Source organism: Neopsephotus bourkii, unplaced genomic scaffold, assembly GCF_033783945.1.
Source record: "Neopsephotus bourkii isolate Nb327-2 ecotype Australia unplaced genomic scaffold, CSIRO-AGI_Nbou_v1 NB_140, whole genome shotgun sequence".
Taxonomy (NCBI): domain Eukaryota; kingdom Metazoa; phylum Chordata; class Aves; order Psittaciformes; family Psittacidae; genus Neopsephotus; species Neopsephotus bourkii.
In genome coordinates this window covers 945321-958298 of record NW_026900657.1, presented here as the reverse complement: position 1 = coordinate 958298, position 12978 = coordinate 945321, and the positions used below count along the sequence as shown (strand labels likewise).

The 12978-nt window shown below is 38.5% G+C and overlaps 1 protein-coding gene across 16 annotated transcripts in view; it reads left to right on the top strand.

Annotated features, from left to right (window-relative positions):
• BCAS3 (BCAS3 microtubule associated cell migration factor) overlaps positions 1 to 12978 on the top strand; it is a 363292-nt gene that overhangs the window by 76764 nt on the left and 273550 nt on the right. For all 16 annotated transcript variants that reach the window (XM_061368506.1, XM_061368578.1, XM_061368559.1 and 13 more), the window contains one exon: positions 9713 to 9806. In XM_061368506.1, coding sequence (XP_061224490.1) covers positions 9713 to 9806 — 94 coding nt within the window. The remainder of the gene's footprint in view (positions 1 to 9712; positions 9807 to 12978) is intronic.

The window sequence follows — 12978 nt, the reverse complement described above, 5'->3', positions numbered from 1 at the left end:
TGTGCATTCATTGTCATAAACATCGCAGGAAAATGTGGTGTATGCTTTACAAAATGAAAAATAGATGAGATTTTTGCTAGGTCAGAAACTTTTAGATACACACGCAGCTGTGATAAGGTCCTATTTGGGACTGAAATTAAGCCAGAATATATATTGTCCTTAGAACATATTTATGTGACACTTTGACAAGATCAAGTGTGAAGTGTCACATTTTGTCTCGCTAACACTTGTTCATAATTGACGTTGATTTATGCTGATCAGTTGAAATGTATATGTAGTCTGATTATATTTATTAATATAGAATGTGTCTGGAAAATGTGGGCATCTAGAAATACGGTGAATTGTTGAATTCCAGTTTAAAAATGATGAGGAGTGGAGCTGGATATTCACTATAAAAGCTTCTGATTTTACAGACATATCAAAACTAAAGTGTAATCAAGTGCGATGCTGGTTTGTGAGGCATATGCTATGTACTCTTGTACTAACAACACACAGGACAGTGTGCTAGGCAAAATCATTTGTTAAAAGACCCATGCCATTATCACACAAACTTGAAGTTGTTTTGAAGTGTCCTTAGGACAGAGCGGATAGCCATGTCTGTTTGTTTGTTTCTGACAATCAGTTAATGTTGAAGTGTCTGGTCCTCGAATGGGTGTTTTTTGCAGGACTCCCATGCACTGCATTATTGCGTAACCAGGCTGTAAAATAGACTTAATGTTCACATTTATTGAATTTTAAAAAAGGGAAAACAGTTTTTTCTTTTCTTTTCCCCTTCTTTTATGATGCTTATTGCAGGTAAGTTACTAAGTATTAATGACAAATCAGCAGTGAAGCTCTTTTCTTACATGGAAGGAAAATAGAATATCTTACTTGAAACCGAGCAAACAGAACAAAAACCCCAGTCTGCTGCTTGAGCTGTGGTTGTTCCTGAGAGCTAGCTGTGGAAGTACTTAGCCAAGTAATGTTACATTGAAAATGAATTGTTCATATAACGTTAAAGGCCTTTTCTTGCAAAATTAAAACAGGAGAAAAAGAAAAAAGAGGAGGAGAATAAAAAAAGGAATTTATTTTACTTAAGATCTTGAAGTCTTAAAATCGCTGATTTTTTTTGGCTGCTGGGGTTTGTTTTCGTTTCCTGGGAAAAAAAGGTTCTTTTGGCTCTTCTTATACTGCCAGATAAAAAAGAAAGAAAGAAATATTTTGCTTCATTAATTTCTCATGAAGCCGTGTTTAATGCGGTCATTACTTGTGGTGGTCATTGTCTGGGCTTTGATTCTTCTGCATGGGCCTAGGGGGAAAAAAGAAGATGTATCTTAGGTTTTTAAGTCTTGTTATGTATGATTTAGAGGTTTTATGAACTTGTCCTCTGACCTTAGCAATAGTAGGGAGCTATCGAGCCTAAAGGGCACTATGGAAAAGTAGTTGTAAAAATGATAACGCTTGCCTTGTCCAAATAGTGCTGCTGTAACATAAATAAGCCATCAGTTGTAGGGAAATAATTTTTGTCTTGACTCTCTAGGGGAGGAGGCTCTAAGTTAGATACCCGAGTTGTTTCTGTGCCTCGCATTCCTGTTGTTGTCATCCGGAGTTTTAAAATGCATCATTTATTTTCAGTGCTGAGACTTACTTTTAGTTCTAGCTTGAGGGGAAGGGGGGGGGGGGGGGGATGTTCTCCAGGAAAAATCAAATCATCTTTCATTTACATTGTTAGAATTTCGTGGTACAGAAGATTTCTCAACAATCAGTTCTTACAGAAATGTGCATTTAGCGAAACGAGAGTTCATTAAAACCAAATACAATTTGTACATGGTTTGAATAAAGACTCTTCTTGGACCTTGCCCCAGTAAAGAACCTTCTGATGCAAGGAGTGTCATGTGTCCCCAGCGAGTTCTTGTCCATCACTCCAGCCAGGTAGGAACAGAAGTTTCTGCACACACAGTTCCACTGGGACATGATTTTAGCAATTGTATGAGCTGCCTTGTCCTGAGGTGCCTGGCAGGGATCCTATGTCTGTGTGCTGATAGAAGCAGGCAAACCTGCGAGAAATGGCATTCTAGTTCAGATGGCACCTCTTCGTGCTGGCTGGGCAGCCCTGGCTGGGTTTTATAGCATAACTGAGTGAAGCTTCAGCTCAGGAAAGCAATTTAGCAAGCCTGACCTTTAAATGATGTGAGTCATTTCACTGAGCTAAATGTGCTTGCTCATAGGCTTCACTATAAACTGGTGGCTGAGCATTGTGCTGGTTTGAAATCTCTACGGCTCTTTGAGCCACACAGATTTTTCCTCCATTGTATTAATTTCTGTAATTATTTTACTCCTCTGTGGTAAATTGGTTAGCTGATAGTGGTCTTCCAAACTACACTGTTACTGCCATGCGGCTTCAAATAGAAGAGTGATAGAGCAGGTTGAGTAACGCAGAGTTCAGCCTCACCTGCGTTGAAGATAAAGTGTGTGCTGTTCAGCAGCATGGCATAGTTTAATCTCAGTTCTCTTGCTGATGTGTGGCAGTGATTTTTCTAAAATTACTGGTTTATAATCCCAGTTTTCAGATTCCAGGGAGAAATAAAGAGATCTGGGTGGGAACAAGGAGACACTTAGTGGCATTCTTGCTTCCTCCTGGTTTGGAATATTCACTGCCACTGGGTAGGGATGCTGCTGGATGGCAGTGCCCATTAGAAGCATCAGTCTTTCTAAACTGACTGGGAAACCACAAAAATTAGTAGTGCCAATTTATGTTTTCTGGGCTGCATTAATAGTTTGAAAGCCTTGCATCGCTTTCGATAGAGATTTTTCTGGCAACTCTGTAAATGTACTTGTGTGTGCATTCATGGTTTTCAGAGGTTGTCAGCCTGTTCATAAACGAAGGGAGTTTCAGAAGCAGAAAGGAGTTGTTTTCTTATCGTCAGTGAACTCCTAATGTAAGAGGAATACCTCACCTCCTTCAGGTCACTAAGGATTTCTATCTACCCGCATAGCCTAAGAATTTGGGTGTTGTGATGAGATTTCCAAGTAATAAAATATGTCTTTAAGATAGTGAATAGTAAAAAAAATAAATGGAAGCAATCTGTTTTAAAAAGAGAAAGAAAATGGAAGCAGAGGACAGTAAATCTTAAGGCAAGCAAGCGGGTCCTTTTGAAGGAGAAATAAGGACTTTTTTTTCAGTGGGGAAGCAGTTGAGTTTTGTTATTAAGTATGTCTGTGTGAAGGCTTGCAGAGTAATGATGCATGTGCCTATCCATGTAGCTTGAGCATAGCAACACAGGTTTTAAAGGAGTGAGCTGCTCGGTGCGTGTGTACATACATACAGATTTATTTGCCAGTAGGACAATTAAGGAACATATTTTGGACATAAGCCAGAAGAACTAACCACAGCTCTGTGTTTTCCCTAATTTTTATTATATCTGCCATTTAAAAGGTAGCAATAGAAAGAATGTGAGATGGAGCTCAGTGTATTTCATTAAATGTACTGTGCAGAGGTTTAAATGCTCGCTCACCACTGAAAAATATACAATTAAAGACCAAACAAATCTTCTAATGTAACCTTGCAGGATTAAATCTGTAGGGAAAATCTTTTTAATAAGCCTTATGAATGTAGATACTGTAGTAAAATCTCATACCCATCAGTTCTTTGTATGATAGCTCCTACTTTCATAATCAGTGGCACGTTAAGAAAATGTGAATTATGAGACAGTTACAGAAATGCAAAGGAATGTAGAATTATTGAAGTTGGCCGTCGTGATATGTTTGTAAAGGGAGTAAAAACAGTTATCAAGATGCCCAAGTAACTTTGTGGCAAACCCAAATATGTTAACAAGGTTGTGTGCTTGTTTAAACTGCCTTCTAATGAAGTGTTAGCGAACTTTTCAGCTAGATGCAATGGCTATTTATTTGAATCTGTTAATTAGTGGAAATGGATAAAAGAAAAGCTGTGCAGATGTCCTCTTTTTCAGTGATTGGGATTAAATGTGTAAGCTGTTAGTGGCCTGAGTTTTAAAGAAAAATGATTTTCTTTCGACCTTTGTTTCTGTACTCTTAATTAATTCATCAACTCGGCCACCCACATGTAGGCTGCAGTAATGACCTTTCTCCAAAGTAACCAGTTTTGTGCCTTGAATGTAAATCTGTTAAACATCTAACATTTAGTTGACAGAGAAATATGTGGTCATTTGAAAATACAAAACTCGATTCTCAGGACTTTTGATAGAGCGCTGTGATTGATGAGATATCACAGTGTTGCTTTCACAGATCATCCAAGATTCAGGAAAATACCTGAGGAAATCTTTAAGAAACAACTTACAAACCCAAGATCGCATGTTGATCTTTTCATGTTTTCAAATGTGGTTGGTGCTCGCTTTTTTTTTTTTTCCTGTTCCCTATTAACTTTTTATTGCATTAAGAAGGAATTTTCAGAAAAAACCCTGAAGACTGCTGCAGTTTCAAAAGTTCATTTTCCTTTAGTAAGGAGTTAATAACGATTGAACCAAATAAAGTTGCTTATCGGGAGCAGGAATTGTTGTGAAACTGTGGTCTGAAGCAAAAAGAAGCTAAAAGAATAAAGCAAATTCAATAATAAAACTTTAACTACATGTGTAATTTCACTGTCATTAACACCAGTGCTTTTATTTTGAGAAGAGCTTTCACAAAGGCTAATCTGATGTTCTGATGCTCATATATTTGGCATCAGTTTTCTTCACTTTTTATATCTACGTGTATTACAGAAGAATCCTTTTTATATATAAATATAAAAAGAGCAACAGGATTCCCTCAGAGCATAATACTGTCTGCCTTACTTTTATTAAAGGGGATCTGTTTTTTGTCAAGAAGACATTTTTGTCTCAGATAAATGGTTCAGGCTGAGCACAAGGCTGGTTTGAGTTTATGCTGGATTCTATTAAAAGGAGTGCAGTAGTTAATGCCACAGATCTATCACTTTTAGCCCTTTTCCACTGATGTTTGACCTTAGCTATAAGTTGGGGGGAGGCTAACGGGGGGGTCGGTGTGAAAGGGGGTGGGTTTTGTGCTTAGGAACTGAGGCCAACACTGCCCTAACTTCAGCTATTTAAATCAATGCAGATCTTAATGAGTGTGCATACAAAGATCTCTTTATTATATACTATTCATATTTATAAATACTGCCCAACCTATTCATTTTTATGATGATGGGATTATTCTCCCTTAATTTTATTAAGAGTAGGACCTGCTTGATTAGATTTGTGTCCGTTTGTATTTGTGTTACTTTCATGTTTTATTTAAAAACATGTCTCTACTGGGATAAGTGGTGTAATTTGCCTTTAAAGATTAAAATAATTGAAGTCATAATTACAAGTGGCTTCTGTTCAGCAGTATGGAAAATACAATGAATGAAGAAAAATAACGCACAGGAGAAAAAAGCTTTGGCTTCAGCTATCTCATGCCCTCAAAGCAAACACTGTTTTCTGACGGTAAATGTGATGATCTCCTAGGTATGTTGTCTCTTTCATAGTGAGATGAAGAGGGCTTACTTTATCTTTGATTAACTCCAGTGTTCTGTTGAACTTCATAGAGCTGGCTTTAGTGCTGCAGCATTGGCTTTGTGTGTCCAGCTACTGGCTCTCTTAGCTGGGCAGCCTTTTTTGAACATAGTGTTGCAGCTCTCTTGATAAGGTACTATTTGGGCATCAGAAGTAGACTGAGTGCTTCTTTACAAGGCCATCTTGGTACAAGAGCCTTTGTTTGTTTCTTGGTGGTGGTTGTTCTTAAAATGGTGTTTCTCAGTGTAATGGTAGGGAACCCTAGGATAGCTGAACATCCTCATGAGCCTCAGTGACTGTGCAGTTATAAAGGTAATGCTAAGATTTATGAAACTTTTTCAATGAGAGACTTTGTAAGGTCTTTTAATAGAAGAGTGACTGAAGGCCACCACCTTGGGGAATGAAGCGTACTTGGGATGATAAAGATTGCAGGCTCAGGATTCCTGTGGGCTTTGTCTGCAGCGTGTGCTGGGAAGCTGAATGAGCTGCTTCCTTCAAGCTTTCTGACAGCACTTGCATGCGTTGTTAAGCAATTTGTACCGCTGGTTTGACTTCCAAGAAAAATTTCCATCTCTCTGCTTTTCAGTGCTAAGAAACCATAAACTGGCCAAAAGGAACCAGTTGTACAGTGTTGGTGTCGATTGAATGGGCCCTTCGTTAGCCTATGGACATTGTTCTCTCCAGCACTTCTCAGGTAGCTCTTCCACTTCAGCTTTTTGGAAGAAGTGGTTTCTAAAATTTGTGAAGCCCCTGTGGCAGAGGCCTTTGATACTCCTTCATCACTGCACAGCTCCGGTTTCCATGCTTCTCTGCATGAATTCTGTGCTGTTTGATTTATCCAAACGATACAAACCCTCTTGTACTGAGGTAGTTATGTGTGTTTAAAGATCTCTAATACAGAAAATAATGTATTCCAGTATAAAGCATCTTGTGTTATACCAGCATAATTTTGTCTTCCTTAAGTTATATACAATGGTGAAAATTGTACTATGATTTTAAAGCTCTGCAAGCTTTAAGTTGACGTGTGAACCGGGCTCCTGTTTTATGGCAGGTTTGGAAGGGGCATTTCCAAAGAGGGTCTTCTTTGGTTTATGATGTAGTTAAGTCAACTGCTGTAATTCCTTTGATTTATTCCTCCCCCCTTCCTTTGTAGTGTTGAAACTGTAAAAGGTGATGTATGTTTTCCCCAGCAGTCCACTGAAGGACATGACAAATCCATCAGTGCAGCCCTCAAGATTTAAACTGAAGTTGGTGATTTTAAGCCAAGCTCTTTCCTTCTCTGTTCCACAAGGATTTGTTTTTTCATGTTGATTTTCAAAAGCTGAAGAGCATTTTTCGACTTCATCTTACCTTGCACAAACAAGTGCTGTTTCCATGTGTGCCTCAGAAGCAAGTATTTCCATTCTGTGGCCACAGTTGGTGGGGACTGACAGGTATCAGATGTCAAGAAAGGAGGTGGTGTGGCACCGTCACAACCTGAGTTTCAGATTCTGTGCTGTCCAGGGATTTCCAGGCTTTTGTGGGTAATGTTTTTGGAGACTGACATAGTTCAGTTTGAGTCTGAAAGCTCTGCATGAGCCAGGTGTGGTGGCAAGCGAAGGTTTTCAGGCTCTACAAGCTCACAGTTGCTTTTCTTTCCTTACTGGACATTATGCCAACAAGATCATCTTTCTTGTCTTTCTGACACAGAGGAGAAAGCCAAAGCAAGGACTGGTTTGCTGTACCTGAACATCAACTTTTACAGTGAAAAGTGAAGATTTTTAAGAACTTCTTTTAGATGAAACACAAAGGGTATTTTTCCAGGAAGATAATTTTAAGCAGTGTTTGAGAAAAAGCATTTAAATGCATGGAACCAGTTAGCATAGCATACAAATAGTAGGTTTGGGCTTTATTGTAGTCACAAATTGGCATGTCTGAGGTGTTTCACAGTTTTTAATGTCGTGGTATTTTTTGCTTTGTATCATATTTCCAGAAGAAAAATATTTAAAGGCCGTCTTACCATCCAGAGTGTTTCTTTTCCATTGTATAGGGGTTATGTTGCAGAGATAACAGTGGAGCATTTATCATTAGTTAATATAGAAAAGCCTTGCTGAATTCATCTGTCTGTAGAAGGTGATGCATGTGAAATATCCTACATCACTGTTTTTAGCTATCATTTTAGATACTGTTGATACGTACACGTTCATAGGTGAAACACTTTTGTTTAGCAGACTAGATTCAAAACCACCTATTTCTTCTGTAGAGTTGGTTTATGATGTTACTTTATCATTACTGTGTATGTTTAACTAGAGCAAAATGTTAAGACCAAGTTACGTGAAAGTGAGAAAGATCATCTATAGGAGTTATTTAGTGCAGCATATATCGGCTGAGGAAAGAACAGTGTTTCTTTGAAATGCTCTTAGGAAGATCTCCAGACTCTTTGGTTAGTGGTTCTGGAATAAGCACGAAATGCTGACAACGGAAAGCAAAACCATAATTGTGCTTATGTGACAGTGCCAAGTAATTTGAACGTTTAAAGTCAGTCAGGCGCAGGCCTCTTCATCCGTATTACGTGACTTCTTTAAACATTTAAAGATGATTTCTCTTTTGAAGCATAAAAATATCTTCAAATTATTCTGATATCAGTTAAGAATAGGAAGTATTAAAAACCTTTCAGATTGTTTTGGAAGCAGCAGACAAATTATTCTGAACCTGAAATTGGGAATTTTGCACCCTCTTGTTAAGAAGGTGGTTTTTGCTTACCACAGAAACCCTTTCACCAAGTCCTTTCCTGACAGATTTTCCTCCTTGGTTTATTTCGTTTAGTCTTTAACATGATGTAACCAAGGAATAAAACACTTTTACAGCTCTTGCATATGTTTTGTTCACACTTTTTTTGGTTCTCTTCTAAATATCTAAGGATATATTTTCCCTTTCCATACAACTAGATTTTGGTAATGCTGTGTTCTTTCGGAGGTCCTTTCGTATGTCTTCACAATCAGCTTTAGTTTTGACGGGGACAAGTGGTTTTATCAACTTCAAATACCCTTTTGTTTAAGACAACCAAAAGCTCGTCCTTTGTCCCTCTCTCCAGAAGATGTTGCACAACACAGATCTCAGGCCAGGTATTTCCTTTCCCACTTTATTTCCTTCTGCTGTGAAAACTCTCTCCTACCTTTTAATTAGCTTTGTTGTTCACAAGAAGGTATTTTACAACAGCAGAATTATTTAACCTTTTGTAATACTTTTTTAACCTTTGCAATACTGTTACTTAATGTCCATTGAAGCAGTTTAATAAGATTCTTGTTTAGCAATGCAGCTGCTTTCATACGTGCTCTTAGTCCTTAGCATTTCTTGTGTCTTCTGGAAATCCAGATACCTCAAGTCTGTCACCACGTGTTAGCAGGATGCAAGCTGTAGTGTTCCTGCCTGTGTAGCTGATGGAAAGCAAAGCCATAGTTTATGGGTATTGGGTCTGTTTTTCCATCCTATGTATACTTTGAATCCTCATGAAGAAAATACTGATTTATGTAATAAGTATTCCCTTTTCTTTGAAAAAGTCTATGCTGCCTCCTGTTTTTCTTTCCATTATGTGATTTTTGTTATTGCTTAAGGAAAATCATGTGTTGCTTACAGTTAGAGATCTATGTGTGCTTTTCAGAGTAATGATGCTGATCCTCCTTACGTTAGTCCAACTGCATAATGCTGCTGAGCCTGGTGGAATGAGAGCTCTGGTCCATGCGAGCATTGATGGAGCTCCCGTCACAAGTTACGAATAATGATCACAGAATCACACACTGCTTTGTGCTGGAAGGGACCTTAAAGCTCATCCAGTGCCCAGCAGCAATGGAAGCAAATGCACCTTCCTAGTGCACTGCATTCAGACTTCTTTTGTAATAAGCTTCTGTTCAGCCATTACTACTTCACTTAGTATAATAGTACTATTTTTCCATTTTGCCTTATTTGAATAGGCTAAATATATAGGGAATCCAGGTGTAAAGTGCACGATCTTGTCTATTTAATAGTAGGTTATTTGAGCAAGTCTTATGTCTCGTTATCTGAAAAAAGACAGAAGGTTGTATTTAGTTCACATGCAGTTAACACTGCTAATTTGTACCACTGTATCTGTCTTGTAAAACAATTCCTATATCGTTAAGCTGAAATTTTCTCTTAGGTGTAGTTTTACTTTCTAACCTTCCTTTATCTCTATTAATATTATGCAGGTACTTGTCAGTGAGGACTCTGATAGTGATGGTATTGTGGCCCACTTCCCTGCTCACGAAAAGCCTATTTGCTGCATGGCTTTTAACCCTAGTGGTAAGTTATTTTACTGGTTTAACATGATAGTTGTAAACAAGATAAAGACAGTGAAGTGTCATAAATTTGTTCTCTGGAGGAACTGCAAATGCTATGGTGATACATGCAGTTATCAACTCATTGCTTCTAGGACTTTTGACCTGCTCTGTTGAGGGTTGAATGTGTCACACAGTGGTTAATGTCTTTTTTTTGGTTGAAATTTCAAACTTAAGCAAATCTACACTGTGGTGTATGTGAGAAGATTCAAGACTACCACTTTGAATGTAGCAGAAGCACTAGGGAATTCCTTTCTGTTGGGTATCCTGCCCACCAGGTATCCAGGTGTTCCAATATGCAGGTATCCAGAGGATCAGCACACATTAAATTGTACTCCTCCGTAAGTATGATAATGAAATTAATTGCTTCACTTTTAAAGTATCTTGCACTGCCATTTATGTGTTTTGTTGATGGAGTTTAGAATTCCACCCTTGCTCTGAGTGAAATCAGCTGTAATTTGAAAATGCTTTTAAGAACCACCTGAAAAGTACCTGTTCCTCTTGTTTTTTCTTTATAAATGAACAATGCCTGTGGGCATCAGAGATATCTACAAATCCTGTCTGTTAACAAATATTACCATATTGACAATTAACATGTTTACTACTCTGCCTATAGACAGAAGATCCCCTAAGCGTTGCAGTGGATTGCAGCAGTAGTCAGTGCAATGGCCGGTGAATCAACAGCCCCCACTTGCCCAAATGAGCAGTTTCTAAAACATAGCAAATGCCATGAAGATCTTGAGGCTGAAGTCACATTTCAGAGAATAAAACTAAAAGTGTCATTTATGTTTTCACTTTTACTCACCAGTCGGTCTTATTCTGACGTCCCATCCGTTATCTCAGAACTCTTTAATAGCGGTGTGTAGTTCACTGCATTTTCACTGTGGGTTTTTGACATAAATGCTATTAAATGATTAATGCTATTTAAGTGAAATAAATACAGCTGCTTAAATTAAACGCAGTATAGAGATTAATGAAATGCCTCCTTAAGACAATTTTTATGGTTGTATAAACTTCAGAATGTTGATGCAAAAGCAGATTAACTGGTTATTTTTTAAATGGAATGATATATTAGCATATTGTTGGATTACTTGTTTTATAATCAACTTCTTTTGGTTTGCTCAGGGACTAAAATGACAATTCTTTGTGTATGATATAACATTCTTACCTTAGGTCTAATGGTGCAGTGAGATACTCAGTGGCAAAACACTTTGTCTGCCTGGTGTTCTTCTTGACTGATTGCAAATTATGTGTTCTTTGAGACAAATGCAGGAGGGATGAGTCACAGCCAGGTACCAAACCAGCTGAAAACTATCACCTCAGCTGCCTACAGCATGAAAGCAGCACTTAACACCAGATTCTGTATTCTTTACTGAACATCAAGGCAGAACTTTGTTTGAGGCCAGTGTTTTATCATCTTCATCCATTCCATAGTGGTACTTTGCCAATCAAGCTGATCTCATTACAAAGCAGAACAACACAAGAAGTGGCTTTTGATCCTATCTTTGGCTGTTGGCTGGTTGTAGTGAAAACCACTTTTAATTTCAAGCAGTGTCTGTGATGCTGACTAGAACATAGCAATTGCTAGTTTTTGCTTTAAAGGCAAACAGGGAACACCAATCTGTTCCAGTGAACTAATTTATTCCCTATGGCTCATTAAATAGCTTAATTTCATCATGGGTCATCCCAAGGATCCATGGGCTCTACAGGTCTGTAAAAACTTACAGGATTGTGTTTGAAAAAAGACCTGAACAAAGCCACCACTGACATGGGAGCTCACTGAAAGTCAATGGATATGGTAGATGGATATGTATGTTTTTGTGTGGTAAACCAGTAGAACAGCGCCACAGCCACTTCAAGCTGTGTTTTAAAGGTATCAGTTACCAGTAAGATACAGTTTGGGGGGTTTCTGCTGTTTATTTTTCCATGCTGAGCAAGGAGCTTGCTGGGGATAAGTTATTAGTGATAAAATAGCAGTACAAAATGTATGGGTATCACTGAGAGAATAGCTTCTTGTAATAGATTGTTTCACTGTAGGATTATCAGAAAGCAATCCAATGGGAAGGGGAGAGAGTCACTAATGTCAGTAAATGGCAGTCATATTTTCCCATGGTCTTTCTTTTTGAAACCAAGAAGAAATCCCTTACTGCACTTACAGCATCCAAGATACATTAAGTTATTATGGGCCTGGCTGAAAGTCTGTTGCAAACAGTGGCAGGACTCTTGCTGATAGGTGTATGTGTTAGCTTTTCTGGTTTGCCTTGGGTTTGAGTCTGTGGGGTTGCGTTTTCCTCCCGGCAAGGTAAATAATCCATGTGGAGTTCCAAGCAGGGAGAACTGCCTGTATGTGTTACAAGGCAAAAGGCTGAAAGAACAAGCAGGGGTGTTTCTGCATAGCACTTCATTGTGCTGTGCAGACGTTTCTGTAGTGACTTTTGCTGGCATTAGATCTACCTTTTGTTCAGATTTAAGGCAAATCTGTTGACTTCTTTACCCATTTTGAGGTATTTGAAGAAACTTGGCATACAGTTAGCTTTTTTTGGTATTAGACCTATGGCTGCTCTGAAAGCCAGCTTGGATAATAAAATAACAAACTTGAAATATAATTTCTGAGTATATTTAGGGGGAACCACACTTTGGGGTTTTTAAATGCTGCCTAGCATGTCCCTGTATACCTCTTCCAGACCTATATGTTAATAAAAGCTTGCTTCTGAGTCAGGGAGACTGTAAAAGGCTCAGTGCAAGACATGTAGCAAATCATGTTTAGCCTTAGAAGGGGGGGAAGAGAAACATAAAGATGAAAAACTGCAGTTCCTGGAGGTTTCGGGTTTGCTGTGTTTTTTCCTGTGTCCATCAGAAAAAGTTGTGCGGGTTTACTGTGGACAGTGGGTTGCTGGGGTTTTGGGGGGGTTGAGGGGAGGGATTGTACTGCAGCTGAAAGCTTGTGGCCAGGCATCCCATCCAAAAAAATCCCTTAGTCCTGTGGAATTTCTAAAAGCTGGGTCCCTGCATGTATTGTTACTGCCTCTCTGCTCAACATTTTTCATTTTAATAGGTAAGATATGCAGTAGTTCAATAAAAGTGGAAAAGAACCGGTCCTCCTTTGCCAGTCGTTGCTGATTGGATCTTTGGGAAGC